Source organism: Chelonia mydas, chromosome 2 (assembly GCF_015237465.2).
Source record: "Chelonia mydas isolate rCheMyd1 chromosome 2, rCheMyd1.pri.v2, whole genome shotgun sequence".
In the NCBI taxonomy this organism is placed as follows: Eukaryota; Metazoa; Chordata; order Testudines; family Cheloniidae; genus Chelonia; species Chelonia mydas.
Genome location: NC_057850.1, coordinates 188277446 through 188299535, shown reverse-complemented (window position 1 = coordinate 188299535; position 22090 = coordinate 188277446). Strand labels below are relative to the sequence as shown.

The following is a 22090-nucleotide window of genomic DNA, read 5'->3' as shown; positions in this document are numbered from 1 at the left end:
TGTCAGGCTTTATTTGCCTAACCATCGTGGTTCCTTTAACTCATTTCCTTTGGACTTTCATTTTGGTCATTGGTCTATCCAATGTCTTATTTTCCAATAATGGAAATGTGTACCTGTTACACATGCTAATACAATGTAGCTCTTTGTCGCCCTGTAGTGGTTAGACCGCATATGGAGTTTTGACTCTTATGGCCTCTGAGCTAATGGACCCGGTTCTGTAGGTAAGCAATGAAGGACCCTTGTTGAATCATCTATAGGGCTTGAACCTAGAACCTCTGGATCTGAAAGCCTGAGTCTCTACTTCTTGAGCTAAAGACCAAGTGATGGACTCAGAGGTAGCAGCAGACTCATAAACGTGTATATGGACTAGCCACTAGAGGGGGACATAGTGCTGCAGTGTATTTGTGTGAGCTATTTTAAATTGCATGCCAGTCCAACCTTCTCTCACGAAATCCTTTCTATTAGTAGTTTATCCTGGTCACAGTAAATCTTGGGCTGGTAGCAATTAAAAATCTGAACACTGCTGAAATTCCTGGGTAACTGAAATCCAGATCCTACTTTGCGCTATCCCTAGTAGAAATGGGAGTATATTTGTTACAGTCAAGACTTCTATGACAAAGACACTTATTTTAAGGAAAACAAAAAAACCTAGAAGCCTTTGTTACCTCAACCAGCCTGCTACTCACTATGGCTCCTTCATGAAGTATTATAAATTTATTGTAGTATGTGTCTAATGTATCATTTTTATACTTAAAAATCATTAAACGGTTTAAAACCATTTTATTGTAATATAAAGGATATTTTACTTTCACATGACAAACAACTTGCTATTAATTAAAATATTGTGTGCCATGACTATGAAAATTTGAAGAGTCAGAGTATTACTTTTTGCCATGACTTTCCAATTTGTTGCCATGAGAAATAGCTTGCTTTAGCAATACTGGTCTGTACAACTAGGATTATGTACAAATATCTTTTATATTGTCAAGCTTCATGAGCAGCGCTTGCCTTTACAATTATAACACCGTTACAGTACTGCTGTAAAATAATCCAACATTTTAGTATCTTGATGTGTTTAGAGGTTTTATTTTTATTTTTTAAATTATATTTGGCATGAATTTAGTCAAAGATAAGACAGCTGCCATCAACTTGGATCGTTTTGGTCACTGCCTCCATTAGTTTTATCTATTAGCAACAGAATCAGGCAAGGTAGCAGCTTGCAGATCAGCAGAACTGATCTCACATATGTCAAGTTGTCTACCACCTAGATGTCTTCACTTGTTTATAGAGCCAAGTGTTTCTTGAGAACCTGTGAGACATTTTCAACCTGCTTTACAGATAAGATTGTTTAGATGCAGACCAGAATGGCAGCCTACCTCCATGACAGAAGAGCTTTAGAGGGAAGAAGGAGGGGCGGGGGGCAAATGCTTGGATTCCAACTTGTTTTGCACAGTGGTACTAGAAGAGCTTTGTGATATGACCTATGAATTAACTGGACCCGTGCCACTTGTGGTTGGTCAGGAGGAATACAGTACTGGGTCTGCTTCCAGTATAAATTGTTAATGCCTCCCTTTCGGAGCGCAAGATGCCAGCATATCTCAAATTAGGTGGGTTTTTGTTTTTCCCTATACTCCAGAAATGGTCTCCTGAGGGGATTGTTAGCCCAAAGATGCATTTATTGTATGCAGTGTCCAAACTTCAATATTGATTCCTATTTCATAAATTAATTCATTGTAGGGTAAGTACATCACCTAACCATATAAGATGCAGTTACTTTACTGCAAATTAACCTAGACACCTGCTCCAAAATTGTCTGTTGTGCATGCATGCGTTCGTTCGTTCTTCACCAAGAATAATGAATAGAAAATTTTAAACTATGGTAAATTTGGAGTTAAGAAGCAGGTGGTAATTTTAAAATGGAACCCTTTGTTTTGGATAATACTTTGGCAATGGGGTACAGTAAACTAAACTTGCATTCAGCTCCTTCATCCCCATAATGTTATCTCCCAAAGCAACACTTCGGGAGATATTTACAAAAATAATGTTCTTTCTTCCTTTATACATGACAAGATATTTCAGGAATTTGCAGCTTTCTAGGATAATAGTTTTTTTTTGCTTTTCCTCCAAAGAGAGACAAACACACCAGCTTTGAAGACTTGGAAATAAAGGGCCACTTCATGAAATTCCACCTGAGCCCGATGACTCATGGGATCCAGTCATTAAGTTGGTACCTTGATACCATCTGGTACCATGAAAGCATCTGGATAAGACAAGCACGAAAACAAAGAAGATTAAATGTTTTACACATTTTAATTATATCCTGACTAATTACATTCTTTTAATCCTAAATCCTGGGCTCTCTGCTTAAGTGTGTGGATAAGGGCTTCTTCCCCATCACCCCATGGAATGGCAGCAGACATTCTGCAGCTGTGACTTGTACTGCAATTCTGAGGCTGCAGTAGCTTTTGTGAATTCTGCCAGGGTCAATGACTGGTGAATTCAGTAGCCTCTGCCCTCTCCCCAGCCCCTATGACAACATACAGGAATCTGCAATATATCTGGGGACATCCATGGCTGTGGTTGAGGAGACAGAATGTTCACAATAACATCTTAAAATGCAAATGTATGGCCTAAAAGTCAATGGGAGTTGGGTGCACTTAGGATTGGTTCTGAAAAGACTGATTGGAACTCCTGCTGCTGTGAATCTACATAGACTACATCGTAAGAATTCCAATCCAATGTATAATCAGTTAATTAGAAGGACAATATATATATTTTAAAAGGGCAGGTTCATTAGCCTTGTGTAAGGTAGCGTTTTCTTACAGGGCTTAACTTCCTGTAGTAGTGATCTTGAAATACTGAGTCCTTAAATGATGACAAATTTAAAACCACCCCCTCTCTTTGTTTCTTTTTCCTCTCGATCTGGAGTAACTTCCCTTGCTTAGTTTTCAGAGTAGCAGCTGTGTTTGTCTGTATCCGCAAAAAGAAAAGGAGTACTTGTGGCACGTCTCTTGCTCTGTGAATCGGGAGTTTCTGTGGGTAGAGCAAAGTAGCACACTTTGTTTTTAGGACGAGGAAGTGCCTAGGCTGCTACCTTTCTAAAACCTAGCTAGCCAGTCTAGGAGCATGAGGAGTAAAGCCCAAAAGGGATCTCCCTTCTGTCACAGGAAATGGGGCCAGAGTGCATGATAGGAAACTTCATCTTGGAAGAGTGAGTCCCTTCCCCTCTTGACCTCCCCAAAAATGGAAGAGCATAAAACTGCAAGCATTCTAACTGTGGTTAATTCATATGCAGAACTTTCTTCATGTTTAGAAACTTAATCAAGTGGCTTTTCTTTAATGTTTTTCATTTTTTTGTGTGTGTATTGGTATTTGTATTTCCGTTGCCTAAAATATTGATATAAGGCCTAATTCTGCCTTCATTTTCACTCTTGGAAGTCCACGGACTACACTGTCTTTAATGGTGTTACTCTGGATGTATTATGAAAAGCAAAGCAGAATTTGGCTCAATAGTTGTATTAAAGTACATAAAACTTGGCTGTGTTCTTACTAATATCCAGTGTTACAAGGTGAAACAATTAAGATTACATTCATATGTCTTTTATATTAAGTTTCATGAGCAGCACTTGCCATTATAGTTATAACACTGTTGGATTATTTTAATTACAGCAGTAGTAAGGATAATTGGGAATGTTAATTGTATTTCAGTTACATGGTGTGGGGGTGCTCACAGAAGAGGCCAACTTCTCCTCACAATTGCATCAGTGCATCCCCCCCTGAATTCAGTAGGCTTTTCAGATATAACTGAGAGGCGTTTTCCCTGTAGTTGTCAAGCATGGCAAGTAGAAGTATGTACTCAATATCAAATGGTTTTTAATCTTTTTTATTTTTTTTTTCCCCGTCCTGGCCTAGGGTCTATGCTTTAATGGAAGTGCCTTTATTTTGTACCTCATTGCTGCCATTGTAGATGCATCTTCAGTTACCAACGAGCAGAATAGCCACAATTACAACAGCTGGGCAGCTTCTTCAGTGAGTTACTTTAAAAAATTAATTGAACACTAATATATTCTATGTATGAAAATGGTACATCGAGAATAGAATTTTCAAAAGTGTGAGCTGAAATGGGTATATCCTATTTTAGGTTTTGTAAATCTACAGAATGGTGATGGTGCATTGTGCACAGTAATTCAGAGGAAGATCATATGAAAATTTAGACCATTAGTTAACTTACATAAACGACTAGTGATTTTGAGTGCCTCCGTTTTTTGGGTACCTAACTTAAAGATGCCATCAAGTGGCCTGGTGTTTAGAGAGAGGGTGTTCAGCATGTTCTGAAAATCAGATCTCTTCAAAGTGATCTAAGGCAGGTGCCCAAAATCACTGGTCTTTTCTGAAATTGTCGGCCATTGTTTTCCTATCTATGTTTGCAAATCCAAAACAGTGAGTGGATTTGGAAGGTCTCCTTGAGCCTGATCCTGAGCCCACTGAAGTCAGTGAGAAGACTACCAATGATTTGGTGAGACTTAGGTCAGGACTCTTTGGCTGCTATGATGCCCCTAACCCAATTCTTTTATATGGAGCAGCTCCAAATTACAGCTACTTTGTAGGTTATTCGTGCAGCTTCAGGTGCCTCTCTAATCTGCTCTGTTATCAGGCAGTCACAATTCCTGTCTTCTGTGTGTGAAGTGTGTGTGTTTTTCTTTAAATGCAGTGGTCAAAATAGAGACTTTGACACCAGCTCTACTATGCTCTTGCAACTGGAGGACCATGGGCAGTACATAATGGAGGCCGGGGGAGGCTAAGCTTCCCTAAACCTTGCACCACCGGAGAGGGAGGACTGTCACGGATTATCACATGCAGGGCTTGCCCAGGGGCCCCCTGACAATTTGGAGCCTCTGGAAAAATTCCAAGCATACACACCCCCACCAGTTGCCCTGGGGCACAGAGCTTTTCCAGTCTTGGTGCCAAAGTGGAGGGGGCAAGGGGTGGAAAGGAGTGAGCAGGGCCTCAGGGGAAAGAGGCGGAGTGGGGCAGATTAGGGCGGGGTCCCAGGGAAAGGGTGAAATGGGGTGGGCCTTGGGTGGAAGGGGCAGAATGAGGGAGGGGCTCAGGGCTCTGGCCAGTGCTGAGAGCTTGACCCAGCTGGGGCTGAGCTCTCAGGCCCCACCAGAGCCATGAGGGGGCTCAGAGCAGCGAGCGGTGACGGGGTTTCAGCCAAAAGAGGCAGGGCCACGGCCAGAAGAGACTAGGCGGGGCTAGCCTCCACAAGGGGAAACTTCACCCGCCACCCATGTGGAGGACCTCTTCTCTCTCTCCCTGGTGTTTAGTTTTTTATTTCCCTCTTGGCACCTCGTAACTAAAGGCCTGTCACTCAATGGGTGTTGCTTTTGGCAGGAACTTGTTTGCTGCTATACAAGTTTCTGTGCTGATTTGGGTTTTTAAGCAAGAATGCATTAATGCTCCGCAGATCATCTGAGATGTCCTAGGACCTCTTCTGATAGCTTTTAGTACTACTTGCATGTAGTGCTGTTTAAATTAACTGTTAAACCTGGATTATTACTCTGAGAGCTTGTTAAACACCCCTCCTTTCCCTGCTTATTCCTAAAAAGAGATTTTAAAGAATTCAGTAATAACAAAATCATCTCCACCCAACGTGCTCTCTTAACTAAAAGAAAGCTTTCAGGTTTTTGTTCAGGAGAGACTCAGAACTTCCCAAAATTAAGAATGCAACAACATTCTCACAGTGTTACATATTAACCATATTTTACACCAATTCCTACAATTTGTTTGGTGCTTCTGATTAAACAAAGTCACCAACAGAAGTTATGGACCTTTTAGCATCATTATACAGGTGTCTAATCTGAGCCCTAATTCTTCTACCCTTATACATGTTCAGTGGTACTTTGCTCCAGTAATAAGAGTGACTGAATCAGGCCCATGACAACATATAGAACCGGATACATTGTAGGTGTTAACCCTGTTTGGTCCTAAATTTTCATCATTGCTTAACTTAAGCTGTCTAGTTTAAATAACTTGCAGTGATAACAGAAGCCTTACCGTTGGCACTGGGTGGTATTAAAATATTTAGAATAGCTGATGTGCAGCTAGTCGAGTAATACATAAAAAGTTTAAAGGAGGAGGGGGAAAGAAGTATACAATGTAAGAAATTGGGAAAAGAACAGTAAAAGCTTGCAAAAACTAGGTACTGTATTTACAGTAATGGTCTGACTCTGTCACCATATTCACTTTGAGTAGTGCCTTCCTCCATCAATGTGGTCCTATTGGAATAATAAAATAAGGTGCTTCTCTTTGTGAGTTAAGTTGGCAGGATCAGATCCTAAATGAGCACCATTTTTATTAATATAACTATTTCTCTTCTATCGAATCCTTTTCATAAAATTAAAATGCTCTAAAAAGATGCTATTTTTTTCTAATATGTATGTTTTTTCTCTTCCCTCTCTCTATAGTTCTTCGCCTTTGTGGTTACCTTCTGCTATGCAGGAAATGCCTATTTTAGTTTTATATCTTGGAGATCACGGACCTCACAGTAAATACTTTGTTTAAAAAAAAAAAAAAAAATTGTGGATATAAAATCTCAGGAGAGTTGTACTATGTGACCGAAAGGTTGGGGTTTTGTATACTATTTTTCATTAGAATTGATGAGAAAATTATTTAAGCTGTAATTAAAATGGATACTTATTTATAATATACTATTGCCTTTAGTGATGACTAACAGATTTTCTCTGTATTGTATGATAAAGTAGTACAAGTAGCAAAATTGCATACTGTCTTTCATCTTTTAAAATTAATATGGTATTTTCCTAGAAATTGTATAGCTATAGTAATTAAGCTGTTAATGAAACCTACTCAGATGATGTGCCAATTTTCCAAATTTAACTATTTTTAAATGTCACGGCTGTAATTTCTGATTAAATCCACAAAATAAAAAATGAGATTTCGATATTGTCTAATTTTTTGTGTGCATGAAAATCTAAGCACAAGAATGCTTTAAAATAAATGTCTTGATTTTGCATGTATTCAACTTTTTTGTTGGGGAGGGGACACAATTTTTTTCGTTTAGATGCTATGCAAAACCCTGATCTTCCCAATTTGTGTATTCCATTCCGTCTACAATCACCTTTCTGCTCTCCAGCGAGGAGGGCTGCAATAGAGCCTATTAACTGAGCTCCAGAATTAGCCAGAGAGACTGTTACCTCCAGAAGCTGAGCACATTACCTTTGATAGTGTTCTTGGACCCAACAGGCCTCAGGATCACAAGATGTGAAGCCAAGAACTGAGCCCAGGTCTCTTGTTTTTCACTTGGCTAAAGGTTAAACATATTGAGTATATCATCGAACACCTACTGAAGATGTTGCCTCTTGTTTGCCAATGGGCACTGAATAGAACATAAATCTATCCCATCTGCCACAGGGTCACCTAAATGCTAATAAATAATATTAATGTGTTTTTCTTTAGGGTAACCACCAGAGTGGAGGTGGTAAGCATGAAGAATTCCCTCCAGCCTTCCTCTGCCTACCACCACCATCTCCAAGATGTTAATTTGTAAATTAACCTTTTTTACTTTGTATCTCTCATTTTTTACATATCTTTTATATTGGTGAAGTAGTATTGCAAGCGAGTGACTCATAACTGACAAAGCTCTGCTACCAGAGCCCCCCGGAGTGCTTTTTGTCCACGTAGCTAACATTTGTTCAAGGAGGTGGTATTCCTACACTGACAGAAAAACCTCTGCCAGCATAACTATGCGAGTGCAGTCTTCATAATATAGACACACAGTCCTGTACATCTAGTACTATAATAACGGGTAAATCCCTTCTCCTGCACTTCAGAAATTTTGGATCCTTCCAGCCTTTGAAAATCTAGTTGGCTCAATATTAAGGTTTATTTTTGTCATTGGTATTTTTAGTAAAAATCACAGACAGGACATGAGCAATAAACAGAAATTCACGGAAGCCTGCAACCTGTCCATGATGTTTACTAAAAATATGAGAAGGAGGGGGACTAATAGGTGAAGCTCCAACCCTACCCCAGGCAGCAGCTCCAGACAACAGTCATGGAGGTCCATGAAAGTCATGGAATCTGTGACAAAATCATATCTTTACTCATTATAATTTGTATTAGGGAAATCTGAGGATTAAAGGAACAGAACCTGCTTGCATATTTCTCCCCTTTAAATAAGATAACCTCTTACATGTTTTGAGACCCTGTACCCTGCAGTTGGGAAGAATTATCTGCACTCCAATAATTCTGTTCTTGATCACAGAGCTGATGTATCTGTTGAGTGGCATAATCCTTCAACATAAGAGAAGCCAAGATATTTAAATACTTGCATTTATTACATGTCTGTTTGCACAGTAAAGATCAAATGCTGGACTGCACCCTGTGGTGACAATGAAGACAAATGTATAGTTGCTGGCTTATCTACACAAGTCAAAGGTTTTTGTCATTAACATTTTATACAGTCTTCTGGTGGTCGAATAAGTATCAAACATGTAAAAAATGGTCCAAATGATAAAGCCTGTAGATATGCCTTCAAGTGTAGCTAAAATCAAAACCTTATAAGTGATTTCTATAGCAATTGCTGTTGATGGGAAAATCTAATAGAAATTCACACTCAGGTGTATGTGTGCTCTTTCCCCCCCCTAATTAAATATGGATGAGAAAATTAGTTTGGACTCTGTCATACAAGTGCTAAAACAGACGTGTTATGGCTTTAGGTACATCTGTGCACTCCTAAAGATAGAAATTTAAAAAAAAACCAAAAACCTCCCTTCAACCATTATGTAATTAGCTTGTTAGTAAAATACTTGATGAAGTAGATAAAAATTGATATTTTTCTCCACTTACAGTTTTATATTGCAGATTTTAAAAACATTCTATTAACATGTAACAAATTCTCACTGTAAAATATCTAGACTTCTACTCAAGTTAGGTGCTTGTATATTGTGGGATACAGATGTCTATAGTCACTAGGACTCACTTTACAAAAAGCTGTTTCAATACTACTTGTTATCATATGTAAAGCATGTGACAAGATGCAAGTAAATCAAATAAAGAAAATTATAATCAGATGTTAAACCTAAAACTCAGGACAGTGAGGTTCCACTACCTATGTTCTAGAGTGGGGGATTTGTACTAATCTTCATTGTAAACTGTTGCCTCTGTTCCTGTGCATGCAAAATATGACTACATGCATTACTCAACCAGCCTTACTGTGGTGGTGATACTGTTCTACATGGACTGAGCTCATGATGGTGGTGCACCAATCACATGTGTACTCCCCAGCCACTTATGGAAAATAGGGGGAAACTATATGAAAAGTGAGCCAGTGGTATAGAAATCTCCAGACTCCCTAATAGGAAGAGGAGAAAAGACTCTACTAGAATCTTCTTCCAAAGGAGAGGAGAGAAACCCACACCCAAGAGTACTGAACTTGCACTCCGGAGAGAGATGGAGAAGGAAGAAATCCTCTTACAAATCAGCGAAGAGTGGAAGGGATATTTTCCTCCTGTGTAAACTCTTGACTTTAAGCCAGTGATCCATATTGAAGCCCTATTAATGTTGTGAGGTTCTTTCTTCCTACAGCCATTCAAATCTCTCCAACTAGCCAAGGAAATATCTTGAGTGATAGATGTCTTACAGAATGAGAAACAGAGGGCCAGTGCTATAGTTGTAGTAATTCTTTACATGAGTACTAACAGCATATGCCAGGGGTGGCCAACCTGAGCCTGAAAAGGAGCCAGAATTTACCAATGTACATTGCCAAAGAGCCACAGTAATACATCAGCAGCCTCCCAGCACCTTCCACCTACTGGCAGCCTTGCTGTTCAGCACCTTCCCCCTCCTTCCCCATCAGCTGTTTTGTGGCATGCAGGAGGCTCTGGGGGAGAGGGGAAGGAGTGAGGGCATAGCAGGCTCAGGGGAGGGGGCGGGAAGGGGTGGAGTGGGGGCAGGGCCTGTGGCAGAGCCAGGGGTTGAACAGTGAGCACCCCCCGGCATATTGGAAAGTTGGCACCTGTAGCTCCAGCTCTGGAGTTGGTGCCTATACAAGAAGCCGCATGTTAACTTCTGAAGAGCTGCATGTGGCTCCGGAGCCACAGGGTGGCCACCCCTGGCATATGCCATGCAGAGAGACTGGCTGTTTCCTTTTCTGGGGTATGTCTGTCTTTCCAAACCAGATAACATATTGTGATGAATCACACAGAAAATGTATTCAAAAAAAGAAAAACAAGCATGTATTTTTAAACATGAGGAAATGTATAGTTTCCTCTTTTGAGCTTTGCTAGACTTTCTGCATGAATTCATTCCAGCTGTGTGGGTGTTACAATCATTTGAGCATTTTATTGGTTTCTGTGACCATTTAACGCTAATGCCTCCATTTTCCAAACTCATTTGTTCTGTGAATAACAATACATGAATCAGAAAGTGTGCTTTTTTGTTAGCATTAGTCTTCCATGAGAAGTTACAGTATTACCGGAAACTAAGTTTCAAGTAAAATATTGAGAGCACCCTCACTGCAAGAATATAATTTCAACATATAACACAGTGTGCCATGTGCACTTGGTGATCCATCCAAAACCTGCCACTGTCCAGTGCACTGTCTTTTGGGAAGTTTTGGCTATGTATGCTGGGACAGAAAAGAGTCATGTAGGGGTGACTGGGAGTAAGGGGTCAACTTCCTAGCAGGCAACTTTCTCCATCCCATAATGTCATCCATATCCCATAATTGTTGCACCTTTTACAAAAACACAAAACCCTGTGCTGCCCTCCTTGCTGTCCACCATCTCTGACGCTATTGTCAGGAGTGTTGCAAGCACAGGACATGCTCTCCTCCAGTATTTTCAGAGCTGCAAGAAGAACCAAATCAGCGGGGAACATGCTGATTTCATGGAGGTCAGATGTCTGTGGGACATAGCAACAACCAATTCAAGGTCAGTGGGGGTGTTCATGGAGCAGCTGCAGAGGGTGGAGCACCACTTCTGCACCTGAGAAACAATCACTGACTGGTGGGATCACATCATAGTGCAGGTTTGGGATGACAAGCAATGGCTGCAGAACTTCTGGATGTGCAAGGCCACATACTGAGCTTGCCACAGCTCTCCAGCACAGGGACATCAAACTGAGAGCTGCACTAACAGTGGAGAAGCAAGGGGGGATTGCACTGTGGAAACTTGCAACCCTGGATTGCTACAGGTCAGTGAGAAATCATTTTGGAGTTGGAAAATCCACTGTGGTGGCTGTTGTCATGCATGTATGCAAGGTCATTAATCATCTCCTGCTAGGCAGAACTGTGATTCTTGGCAATGTGCAGGACATAGTGGATGGATTTGCAGCAATGGCGTTCCTGAACTGTGGTGGGGCAATAGACCACCTTGCCTAAGAGTATATCAACAGAAAGGCTACTATTCTGTGGTTATGCAAGCGTTGGTCGATCACTGGGGGTGCTTCACCAACATCAGTCTTGGCTGGCGAGGGAAAGTGCTTGACTCGTGCATCTTTAAGAATCCATGATGGTTCAGAAAGCTACAAGCAAGGACTTTCTTGACTGGCAGATTACCATCGTCTATGTTGAAATGCCACTAGTGATCCTGGGGACCCAACCTACCCCTTGCTCTCCTGGCTCTGGAAGACATAAGCCGGAGACCTTGATAGCGCCAACGAAAGATTCAATGACCAGCTCAGCAGGTGCAGAATGACAGTTGAATGGTAAAGTGAAGGAATGCTGGTGTTGTTTACTCACAAGACTGGACCTCAGTGGAAAAAACATCCTAACGTTACAGCTGTCTGCTGTGTCCTGCCTAATATCTGTGAACCAAAGAGGGGAAATCTGCGACCTTGGTGGCTTTCTATTGAGTATGAGCAGCCAGACATAAGGCTGTTAGAAGAGCTCAGTGCAGTGTCATATGCCTCAAGGAGGCTTTAATAGTGAGCCACAGTAATGGATTGTGGTGGACTGTGGCCCTGCAGTTTTGGGGCCTGTTAAGAAATGTGTGGTACTTGGTGTACATCTATGAATGTAACACTGTTAATGCACCTACCAATTTTGTGGTGCTTGTATGTTTATGATTATTATACTGTTTGTCACTGATCCTGTTAATTGTGTCACACTGTACAATAACAAGTCAGTGGGTGATTTCAGTCCACTAAGTACTCTGCAGCATATAGTGGGAACTAATAAAGATTAATTATTTTCCAAATAGAATTTTATTGAGTGACAAAAACACTGCAAAAAATAAGTCTGTGCAAGTTAAAAGCAAATACATTAGAAACTTAATAAATCAGTAGAACAGAACTTAACAAGGGGACAGAACACTCGTACATTTTAGTGACACGTACAGCAACGTGGCTCTCATAGGTCAGTGTATGTGAAGCTGTGGTTGTCCTTACTGTCCCCCTGCTGTGGGGTGGCAGGTGTAGGGATGTGGCCCCTAATGCCACATGGAATGTTGAAAGGGGGGTGTAGGGAAGTTCTGTAGGGGAGTTATCCTTAGACTGCAAAGGGAGACGAGCCTGTGATAGTTGAACCTGTAGGTCCACAAGATCCTGCAGCCTCTGTGTTTGCTGCTGGAGAAACCCCATTATGTCCTGTGCATCTCCCTCGCCTCTTCCTGCTGAGACTCCTGTGCCTTTCTCTTCTCTGCTCTTTCCTTCTCTATGTAGGCTGCAATATTCAGGCCCTCTGCTCCTAGTCTGATGCACCCCTGGCTTGCAGGATCTCCCTGAACATGTCATCCTGAATCTACTCTTCTTCTTTTGTAACTGACTCAGGCATTCTGCAGCCATGTAGGGGAAATCCCTCAAGGCCATAATGGAAGCAGCTACAGCTAAAGCATGCAGAGGTACCATTGTTTGTATAGTCACAATGAAAAGTGAAAGTTAAGGTTCAGAACTCCCTTCCCTTGCTCCCCTACAGTTTTAAACAAGACATGCTTATTGACACTTCTGCTTCAGCGTGCTTGTGCACAGCACCGCTCATAGCACCAGCTATGGTGAGTATCGGCTGCCAGGAGTGAGGGAAATGAGGAGGGAATTGCCTTGTTGCCCTGTACTCATAGTTTCATGCAATGGCACACAATATTGGCACCATTTTCCACAGGTCGTGGTGATTTTAGCTGATATCTCACTCCTGAGGATAACAAAGGCACAAGAGAACACAGCTGCTGTCCCGAAGCTGCCCAGGAGGCCCGTATTATGACACTAGGCTGTTTATTGCAATGGTGTCTGATAAAGTTCTCACTAACTAGCATGGAAAAGTGTCCTTCCACTCAAGAAGAAACAAAGTTGCTATCCGTAGAAACCTTCTGGGAGAGGATTGCTGAGTACCTCCATGAAAGTTTCTTTGAGATCTCTCAGGGGGGTTCAAGAGACATCCCTGTGTACATAAACAAACTGCTCCACATGCCCCCCACCCCACCTAACTGTACAGAGGAATGAAAAGCAGATAACAACTCTACCTTTTTTTGCTGTACCGCTACCTCTTCTAGTATGAGTATATTAATGAAAAGTCAATAGCTGTGTCCTGTTAAGTTGGGGGTGCCATCAGTATATTCTTGTAGTAGAAAATACATTTACGCCCTTACTCAAGGCTCCTTCCCCTGCATCAGGTTCACCTGTGATTGACTGCCCCAATGGACTGTACTGTAGTGGAGACTCAAACAGGCAGTCCTGGACCCTCCCGAGTCACATGTTCCCCATCCTCCTCCTCCTCTTCTCATTGTCCTCGCTGTTCACGGCAGGTGTCTGTGTGTCATGATCCTGGGAGGTATCCATAGTGGTCTACAGGGTGTTGATGGGGTCTCCACCAAGTATGGCAGGCAGCTCTTTGTAAAATAGGCAGGTAGTTGATTTGGTACCAGCTGGACTGTTCACCTCTCTGGCTTTCTGATATGCCTGATATGTTCCTTCACTTTCATGTGACACTGCTGCTGATCCCTGTCATGCCCCTTCTCCTGCATGCCCCCTACAATCTGTTTATAAACATGCACATTTCTACATCTGGTCCATAGCTGTGCCTGCACAGCCTCTTCTTCCCACAAGTCCACATCCAATAGCTCCTGTCTACTCCAGGCCAGAGTGCATCTGGAGCACGTAGCTGGCATGGTTGGCATGGCAGTTGCAGTCAACCATGGAGTAGTGCTAGGTGTGCTCACCAAGCTGGACAACCAAGAATAGGCATTAAAAAAATTAGTGGGTGCTGTGGGGGGGAGCTTCCAGTCTCCGTGACCTCTGGGCAGTGGAGTTCACAATTGTAACCAGACCAATCAGTGTCAAACTTTGTGGGACAGCTGCTGAAGCACTGTTAGGGTTGACACAGGTCCCACCATGTCTGCACTCTTGCTGTGTTGACCTTGGAACATCGCCCATGGCTCAACACTACTCCAGGACGTGGTGTTACTGTATTGCTGTAAAGGGGCCTGGGAGACAAATGTAAGTGTAGACACAGGCACAACTAGGTTGATGCCAGGCAGCTAAGGTTGAGCTAACTTTCTGGTGGAGAGCAGGCCTTAGTTTCCCAATCTGGAAAATGGCAATGATAAAACCCCTCCCAGTGCTCATGCCAATTGCAAAGTGCTTTGAGTGGCTGGCAAGAAGTACTGGTAGGATGAGGCTTATAAATAACAGAGAGACACAACAAGGGATCCTCTTTTATTGTATCTTATTGTCCATCCCCCACTCATGTATCTGGGGCTCAGCCCGCTGTATCTCAGCCCTGGCACACACCCATGGGCCTCTCCCAAGAGACTCAAGGCCTGGGTTTGGGGGGGCGGGGGTTCCTGCGGTGGTAATTGTCACATGAGGGGCCTGCCGGCAGGTGTGTGCGGATGGGGACGCCGCAGGGTCTCCCCTTCCCTCCCTCCTTTCTGAGGGCTGGGGAGGGGCGTTCATTTTGAAAGCCAAGCAAATGTCCCGTCCATGTGTCTGTCTCTGTCCGACTCCTGTTTAGGGCTGGAACCTTCGTGTCGCTGGAATATCCCAGCTCGCAGCCAGCTCTCCCGCCTTCAGCCTTGCGCGCCCTGCCCCGCTCGGGCGCTGTCTGCGCGGCCGCTGCGCCCGCCCCCTTAACCCAAAGCCCCCGCACCCCCGGCTGAAGGGCGGGGCGCGCTGCTCTGCCTCCTGCCCTCCCGCCCCGCCCTCTTGGGGCTGACCAGCCCCGGAGCCAGCCGCCAGGAGGACTGAGCCGCCGCCGCTTGAGCGCGGAGCGGGGCGCGATGTCTCACGGGGCCCGGGTGATCCGCACCGGCGCCAGCAGCGGGGCCCCCGGCAGCTCCTCTTGCCCGCCGCCCCCGGCGCCGGAGCCCGGGCTGCTGGACGGCGGCTACGCCCGCTCCTGCTCGGCCATGCTGAAGGTCGCCCAGATGGTAAGAAGGGGCCCGGCCAGGGGAGCAGCAGCCCCCAGGAGGGACCCAGCCAGCAAGCTCGGTCCCCGCGGAGCATCCCGAGGGAGGCGCCATGTTCCCCCCTCTCGCCTCCTGCGGGCCGGGCGGCCCCTGCTGTCCCCGTGCCGAGCCCTGCGACTGCAGCTCCGCTCTGGCTGGGCTCAGCTGGGGCCCCTCGCCTCCCCTGCCTGCGTGGTTTCTAGTCCCCTGGCCTCCCCCTGGCCCAGCCTCCGAGGCGAGGGCAAGAAACCCGGAACGAGCAGCCGCTGGGGGAAGTTTCTTCCTGAGCCCGGGGACTGACTTTTACTGTGGGCTGGAGAGTATAAATGCAATAAGTCACATCCCTAGCTACCCTACAATTGCCAACGTGCAAAATGGGAACTGACTGCTTAGGCAGGAGTACTACGGAAAGGGATCTGGGGTTACAGGGGATCACAAGCTAAATATGAATCAACAGTGTAACACTGTTGCAAAAAACAAAACAAAACAAAAAAGTCAACATAGTTCTGGAATGTATCGGCAGGAGTGTCTCTGCGAGGTGCAAAGTAATTCTTCTGCTCCACTCCGGGCTGATAATGTCTCAGCTGACCTATTGCATCCACTTTTGGGGGCCACCTTTCAGGAAAGATGTGAAAAAATAGGAGAAAGTGCAGAAGAGAGTAACAAAAATGTTTAAAGGTTTAGAAAACATGATCTATGAGGAAAAATTGAAATTCCTATGTTTGTTTAGTCTGGAAAAGAGGAGAAGGGGGGGGGGGACATGATAACAGTTTTCAAGTACATAAAAGTTTGCTGCAAGGAGGAGGATAAAAAATTGTTCTTGTTAATCTCTGAAGGTAGGACAAAAAGAAATGTGCTTAAATTCCAGCAAGGGAGGTTTAGGTTGGACATTAGGAATTTTCCTATTCCTGTCAAGGTGGTTAAGCACTGGAAAAATTGCCTGGGGAAGTTGTGCAATCTCCATCATTGGAGACTTTTAAGAACAGGTTAAACAAACACCCAGTAGTCCTGCATTTACCTAGTCCTGCTTTACCTAGTGGAGTGCATGGGACTGGACTAAATGACCTCTTGAGGTCTCTTCCAGTCCTACACTTCTATAATTCTATGTAGCAGGAGAAGCATCTCTTGGCCACATAGCTGGCTGCTCCTTCTCTGACCCCTTAATTGCCTCCTTTGGATGGTCACTAGAAATGTTCTGTTGCATTTAAAAATCCGAAGCCTCTCAAATTACATACTGCTGTGTGGTTCACACACTCTGCAGGGTAGTCCTGTTTGGGTCTGGATTCTGAGCACCACAGGATGGGTTCTGGAATCCTGTGCCTCATTCCATAGATCCTCAACCTCCCTTGGACATGGAGAAAACCATTTGGGGCACTTACTGTTACTGTTGTTAAATTGCATTTTTGTGGCACCTAGAAACCCAGTCATGAACCAGGACCCCACTGTGGCCAACCCTTTTACAGAATTCTTGTTCCTAGGCATTCAGCTGTAAATTTAGCTCAGATGATGAGGGATTTTTTTTAGTTACTCTTTTACATATTTGGAAATAAATTTGTGTTTGTTATTGATTCGCCTGGGTTATTACTTAAACTACAGGATATTTTGTGAATTTTTATTCTTGGTTTTATAAAGGACAGAAAGACATCTTGTTCTTGTGAAACTCAAATTTACTGTCAGTTAAAACAGTCTTTTCGATTTTTCTAAAGCATATGATACAAAGTCGTATTCAGATTATGTACCTAGAATAGCAACATGTATGAACAGTGTTTTATGTTCCACCTAACAACTTGGCTAGAATAAGTTTTTAGGAGATGAAGTGACTTGCTGAAAAACACAGTGCTGAATTCAAAGTAAAAGCTAAGAACTGTAATGTCCCATGTCATGACAGAATGAAGTCAAACCAGTGAGTTTGATTTTCAGAAGTAATTTGAGAATTTAACATCACAACTCCCATTAATTTCAGTGGGAGTTATGTAGCTTAATCCATTAGTTGCCTTTGAAAATTGCAACCTGTAACTCAGGTTAAACAAACTCCTATCAGGGATGCTTCAGTGCAGGGGGATGGACTAGATGACCTCTTGAAGCCCCTTCCAGTCCTAGTTTCTATTTTCTATGATTCTATTTTGAGACAGGTAACTGAACATTAGTGGGCATATATGAATTCAGTGAGTATCATACCTTGTTCACTGAACTCCAAAGTCCTCTCCCACAATGATTTGGGGTCACTGTTTAAGATGTATAAAATGCATCTGATGAAGTGGATTCTAACCCATGAAAGCTTATGCCCAAATAAATTTGTTAGTCTCTAAGGTGCCACAAGTACTCCTCCTCATTTTTGCTGATACAGACTAACACGGCTACCACTCTGAAACCTGGATAATATCTGTTCTCTAGTGCACTCTTTTCTTTGGCTTGTTTTTCCCAAACACTGATAGTGGGGGTTATTCACAGGACATGACATTCTTTGAGTATTATCATAGTGTATAGTGGCTGAGACTATCAGAATTAAAGCAGTCAGTTTGCTGCAGTGACTTTAACAATAAGCAGCAAACCTTCTTGGACTGAAAGTGGTGTCATTTATTACTCTTGGACTCTTAAAGAAAGATTGGTTGGCTTCCGGGCAAATCGTGAGGATGAGCTGTTTCCATTTCATTCAGACTATTTGCTTATCAGCTTCACTGTTAGTGTGAGCAGTAGAGGTGACCTCAGGAATCCATTGAGCTTTGGACAATTGAGTCTCTTCCTGAAGTGGTGTCTTGGTGCTAAATAAACTTGAATCAGTTCCGTAAAAAGTTGAAAGATTACTTACCAGGGCTGGGGTCAGCAACTTTCGGCACATGGCCCATCAGGGTAATCCGCTGGCGGGCTGCGAGACAGTTTCTTTACGTTGACCATCTGCAGGCATGGCCCCCTGCAGCTCCCAGTGGCTGTGGTTTGCTGTTCCCGGTCAATGGAAGCTGCAAGAAGCGTCAGCCAGCACGTCCTTGCGCTGCTTCCTGCAGCTCCCATTGGCTAGGGGTGGTGAACCGTGGCCAGTGGGAACTGCAGGGGGCTGTGCCTGCAGACAGTCAATGTAAACGAAATGTCTCGCAGCCCACCGGCAGATTACCCTGATGGGCCACGTGCCGAAGGTTGCCAACCCCTGTACTAGGGTTAGAAATAACCAGAACAATCTGGTTCTGAATGAGCAACTGCAGCCGATGAAATATTCTCTGCTAAATTTTTTTTAAGTCCTATTATCTCATCTCATAAAATAGTCCCATTGTGTCCATGAAATTATTCATCATGCCAATTAATTCACGCTATAGTAAATTTTTACAGGACTGGGACCTGAGTTTGTAAAGTACTGTAGACAGTGGAGAGCGATATACATTTCTTAATTAATTATACAGGTATAAATTACAATGCTGGTAGAGTAGCAGTCTGTCAGTGATTGAAGTGTTATGCCAGTGGAGGCCAAAGATGGGTGTAATGCCCTCTGGGAGCACCATGCTTACTAGCAGCACTTGCTGTATCCTTTTTGAAGGTATACGATGTGTACTCCCACTGACTGGCCCGCTGAATGCTCACATTTATGTAGTGAAAACACAGCCCTGGCCATGTCCCTGCTTGCCCAGTCACTCTTTTCTCTCCTTTTCATTTTGTTTACTTTTTATCCACAGAAATGTTTACTTTCATTTTTAATATACAGTAACCTTAGATGCTCCTTGTAACACTAGCGAGGAAAAATTCAGAGAGAAGTAGTTTTTTTTAAGATGATAGTGTCTCTTTAATATATATACATAAAATAATTAGAAATAATTCTAGTACATCAACTGAATGTGCTGAAAGTCATCACGCACAGGAAAGAGAAGAGGGACCTCTTTATGGCATCTCTCTGCCACGTATACTTTTTTCAGCTGTTGCTTTCTGTCAAAGATTTTAAAACAAACCAAGATTAGGTTTAATAGAGGTTTGAAAGCCTGATTGGCAATCTGAATATTATTACATTGTTGTGACTGATGGCTTGCAGTCAATTTGAAGATAAAGGATTATTCTGCTAGTTGTCTCAAAGCACTCATGGTCATCTGTGGTGGTTAACCTGGACTGAAATAGGAAGTAACAAAAGTGTGTTTCCCGTCTATAAGATTACTGGAGATTGTGATACTTTTCCACTGTATAATTTCTCTAACCTTGCAAAAGAATTACAGCTCCAAAGAGGGAACAAACATTGTATAGTGGGGTCCTAGATTTTTGTTGTTTAAAGGGACATTCAACAGAAATATACTTCTTGAAAATGTTTTACCTTATGAGTATTACGTGTAACATTTTAGGCCCTGATCCTGTAAGTTTATATTCATGGGTGGCCCTTGTGTCTGCATGGGGTCCCTGGGATCTGCCCATGTGTCTGATCTTTCAGGATCAGGGTTTAAAATTGATATAAATGAAAGAGAGTAAGGGGGGAAATATTTCTCTATTTTTCAGTTTGTTTACTTAGTGCACTTGACAGTGTTTTTTTTATAGTCAGTTTCACAGTTTATAGTCAGTTTCATGGTTTCTCATATATGGTAAACTAGTCAGTTTCCTCTGTCATTTTTTGTGGGGCCTTTTACATATCAACAGGAAAGAGAGAAACCCTTTTTTTTTAAATATGAGCATGTGATTGTAAAACCAGAAGTGTTGAGAAGGGGACTCTAGTCTTTTAAAAGTGACCAAATTCCATACTGATGATGTCCCTTTCGTAGAAGTTTATATCCAAAAGTTAATCATGAAAAAAGCAGCTTATAACTTGATTGTGGGGAAATAGCTCACATTCTAAATCGCTGGATTTTATTTTTTTTTACAGCTCAAAATTGCCAAGACATCTTTTAAAAAAGTGACTATGTTCAATTCACACACACAACACTGTTGTGTTCCCCAGCTGGTTCTGTAGCAGCAGTATGCTCACAGGGTGTCTCTACACTAGAGAGATGAACCGTTTGTAACTGAATCAGGTTGGCAAAACCGTTTTGAGTGTAAGCTCTTCAGTGCTCCATGCTAACCATGACGGTTTTTATTGAAGAACCCTGAACGTTTGCCCCATGTCTGTGCTAGTGCTGCTCTGTTTCATTTGCAATAACCTCAAGGCACCTATCCCGCATTTCCTGTCATTTGTCTAAAGGAGGCTACAGACACGGGGCCAGATTTTGGCCTCCGTGGCAGCCCATGTATGCCAGCTTGGTGGGCAGCAAAGCTAGTATAAAACCAGTGTAAGGGGATTCCTCAGTTGTGTAGGGCCAGTGGAATGGCTCTGATTGCACTACCATCACAAAGCTCCATGGTGCAGGGGTATGCTAGAGTGTGGTGCACCAAGGGTGGAAGAAAGGCCATAGTAACATAGCATAAATTAGTATAGTCCTTGGGGCCACCCTGGTTTACGCCAGGGACAGCTCTGTTCCCAAGCTGCCTATAGAGCAGGGGTCAGCAACCTTTCAGAAGTGGTGTCCCGAGTCTGCATTTATTCACTTTAAGGTTTCGCATGCCAGTAATACATTTTAATGTTTTTTAGAAGGTCTCTCTATATATGTCTGTATATTATATAACTAAGCTATTGTCGTATGTAAAGTAAACAAGGTTTTCAAAATGTTTAAGAAGCTTCATTTAAAATTAAATTAAAATGTTGATCTTACACCGCCGGCCCGCTCAGCCCGCTGCCAGCCTGGGGTTCCGTTCACCTAGGCCGGCAGCAGGCTGAGGGGCCTGCGGCTGGGACAGTAGCTGGCAAGGGGCTGGCACCCAGAACCCCAGACCGGCAGCGGGCTGAGCGGGGCTGGCAGCCGGGACCCTAGACTGGCAGTGGGATGAGCGGCTCAGCCCACTGCCGGTCTGGGGTTCAGTCCTCTGGCTCCTGCCAGCCAGGGTTCCGGCTGCCGGCCCCGTTCAGCCCGCTGCCGGTCTGGGATCCCGGCCCTTCCCACATAGAGTGGGTACCTACCTTCTCCCTGGTTCTAGCCCATTCTCTTCCTCTCTCTGCACTGAGTTAAGGGTGGGAGTGCACTGAGCACAGGGCTGGGGGTGAAGGAGCAGGCTGGCAGGTTGGGGTGTAGGGTCTGGCCAGGAGCTAGAATGAGAGAGGGGGCTCAGGGTTGGGGTTTGAGTATGGAGTGCTTACCTCGGCAGCTCCCATTTGGTGCAAGGGGTGCAGATGGGAAGGTGCGGGGGAGGGGTGCAGGAGCTCCCATTTGGTGCTCAGGGTGAGGGTGGGAATGTGGGGGGTGCAAGAGTCAAGACATGGGGTGTGAGGGGCCTGGGTATGTGTGGGGGGGTGCAGGAGTCAGGGCAGGGGTCTGGGTATATGAGGGGGGTGCAGGAGTCAGGGCATAGGCTGTGGGGGGACTGGGTATGTGTGGGCGGTACTGGAGTCAGGGCTGGGGTCGGGGGGGTGCAGGGGTCAGGGAAGGAGGCTGGGTGTGTGAGAGTGGGGTGCAGGGCTCAGGGCAGAGGGCTGGGTGTGTGCGTGAGGGGGGTGTAAGGGTCAGGGCAGAGGGCTGGGTGTGTGCGTGGGGGGGGGTGTAAGGGTCAGGGCAGAGGGCTGGGTGTGTGCGTGGGGGGGGTGTAAGGGTCAGGGCAGAGGGCTGGGTGTGTGCGTGGGGGGGGTGTATGGGTCAGGGCAGAGGGCTGGGTGTGTGTGTGGCGGGGTGCAGGGCTCAGGGCAGAGGGCTGGGTGTGTGCGT

General features: G+C 44.1%; 2 protein-coding genes across 2 annotated transcripts in view; both read left to right on the top strand.

Annotated features, from left to right (window-relative positions):
• CMTM8 (CKLF like MARVEL transmembrane domain containing 8) overlaps positions 1-6961 on the top strand; it is a 43374-nt gene extending 36413 nt beyond the window's left edge. Inside the window, exons 3-4 of the mRNA XM_037890372.2 lie at positions 3913-4029; positions 6468-6961. Of these exons, the coding sequence (XP_037746300.1) occupies positions 3913-4029; positions 6468-6551 (201 nt within the window). The 3' untranslated portion in view covers positions 6552-6961. The remainder of the gene's footprint in view (positions 1-3912; positions 4030-6467) is intronic.
• Positions 6962-14831: 7870 nt separating this feature from the next.
• Positions 14832-22090, top strand: part of CMTM7 (CKLF like MARVEL transmembrane domain containing 7) — a 43886-nt gene continuing 36627 nt past the window's right edge. Inside the window, exon 1 of the mRNA XM_037890371.2 lies at positions 14832-15380. Within this exon, the coding sequence (XP_037746299.1) occupies positions 15231-15380 (150 nt within the window). The 5' untranslated portion in view covers positions 14832-15230. The remainder of the gene's footprint in view (positions 15381-22090) is intronic.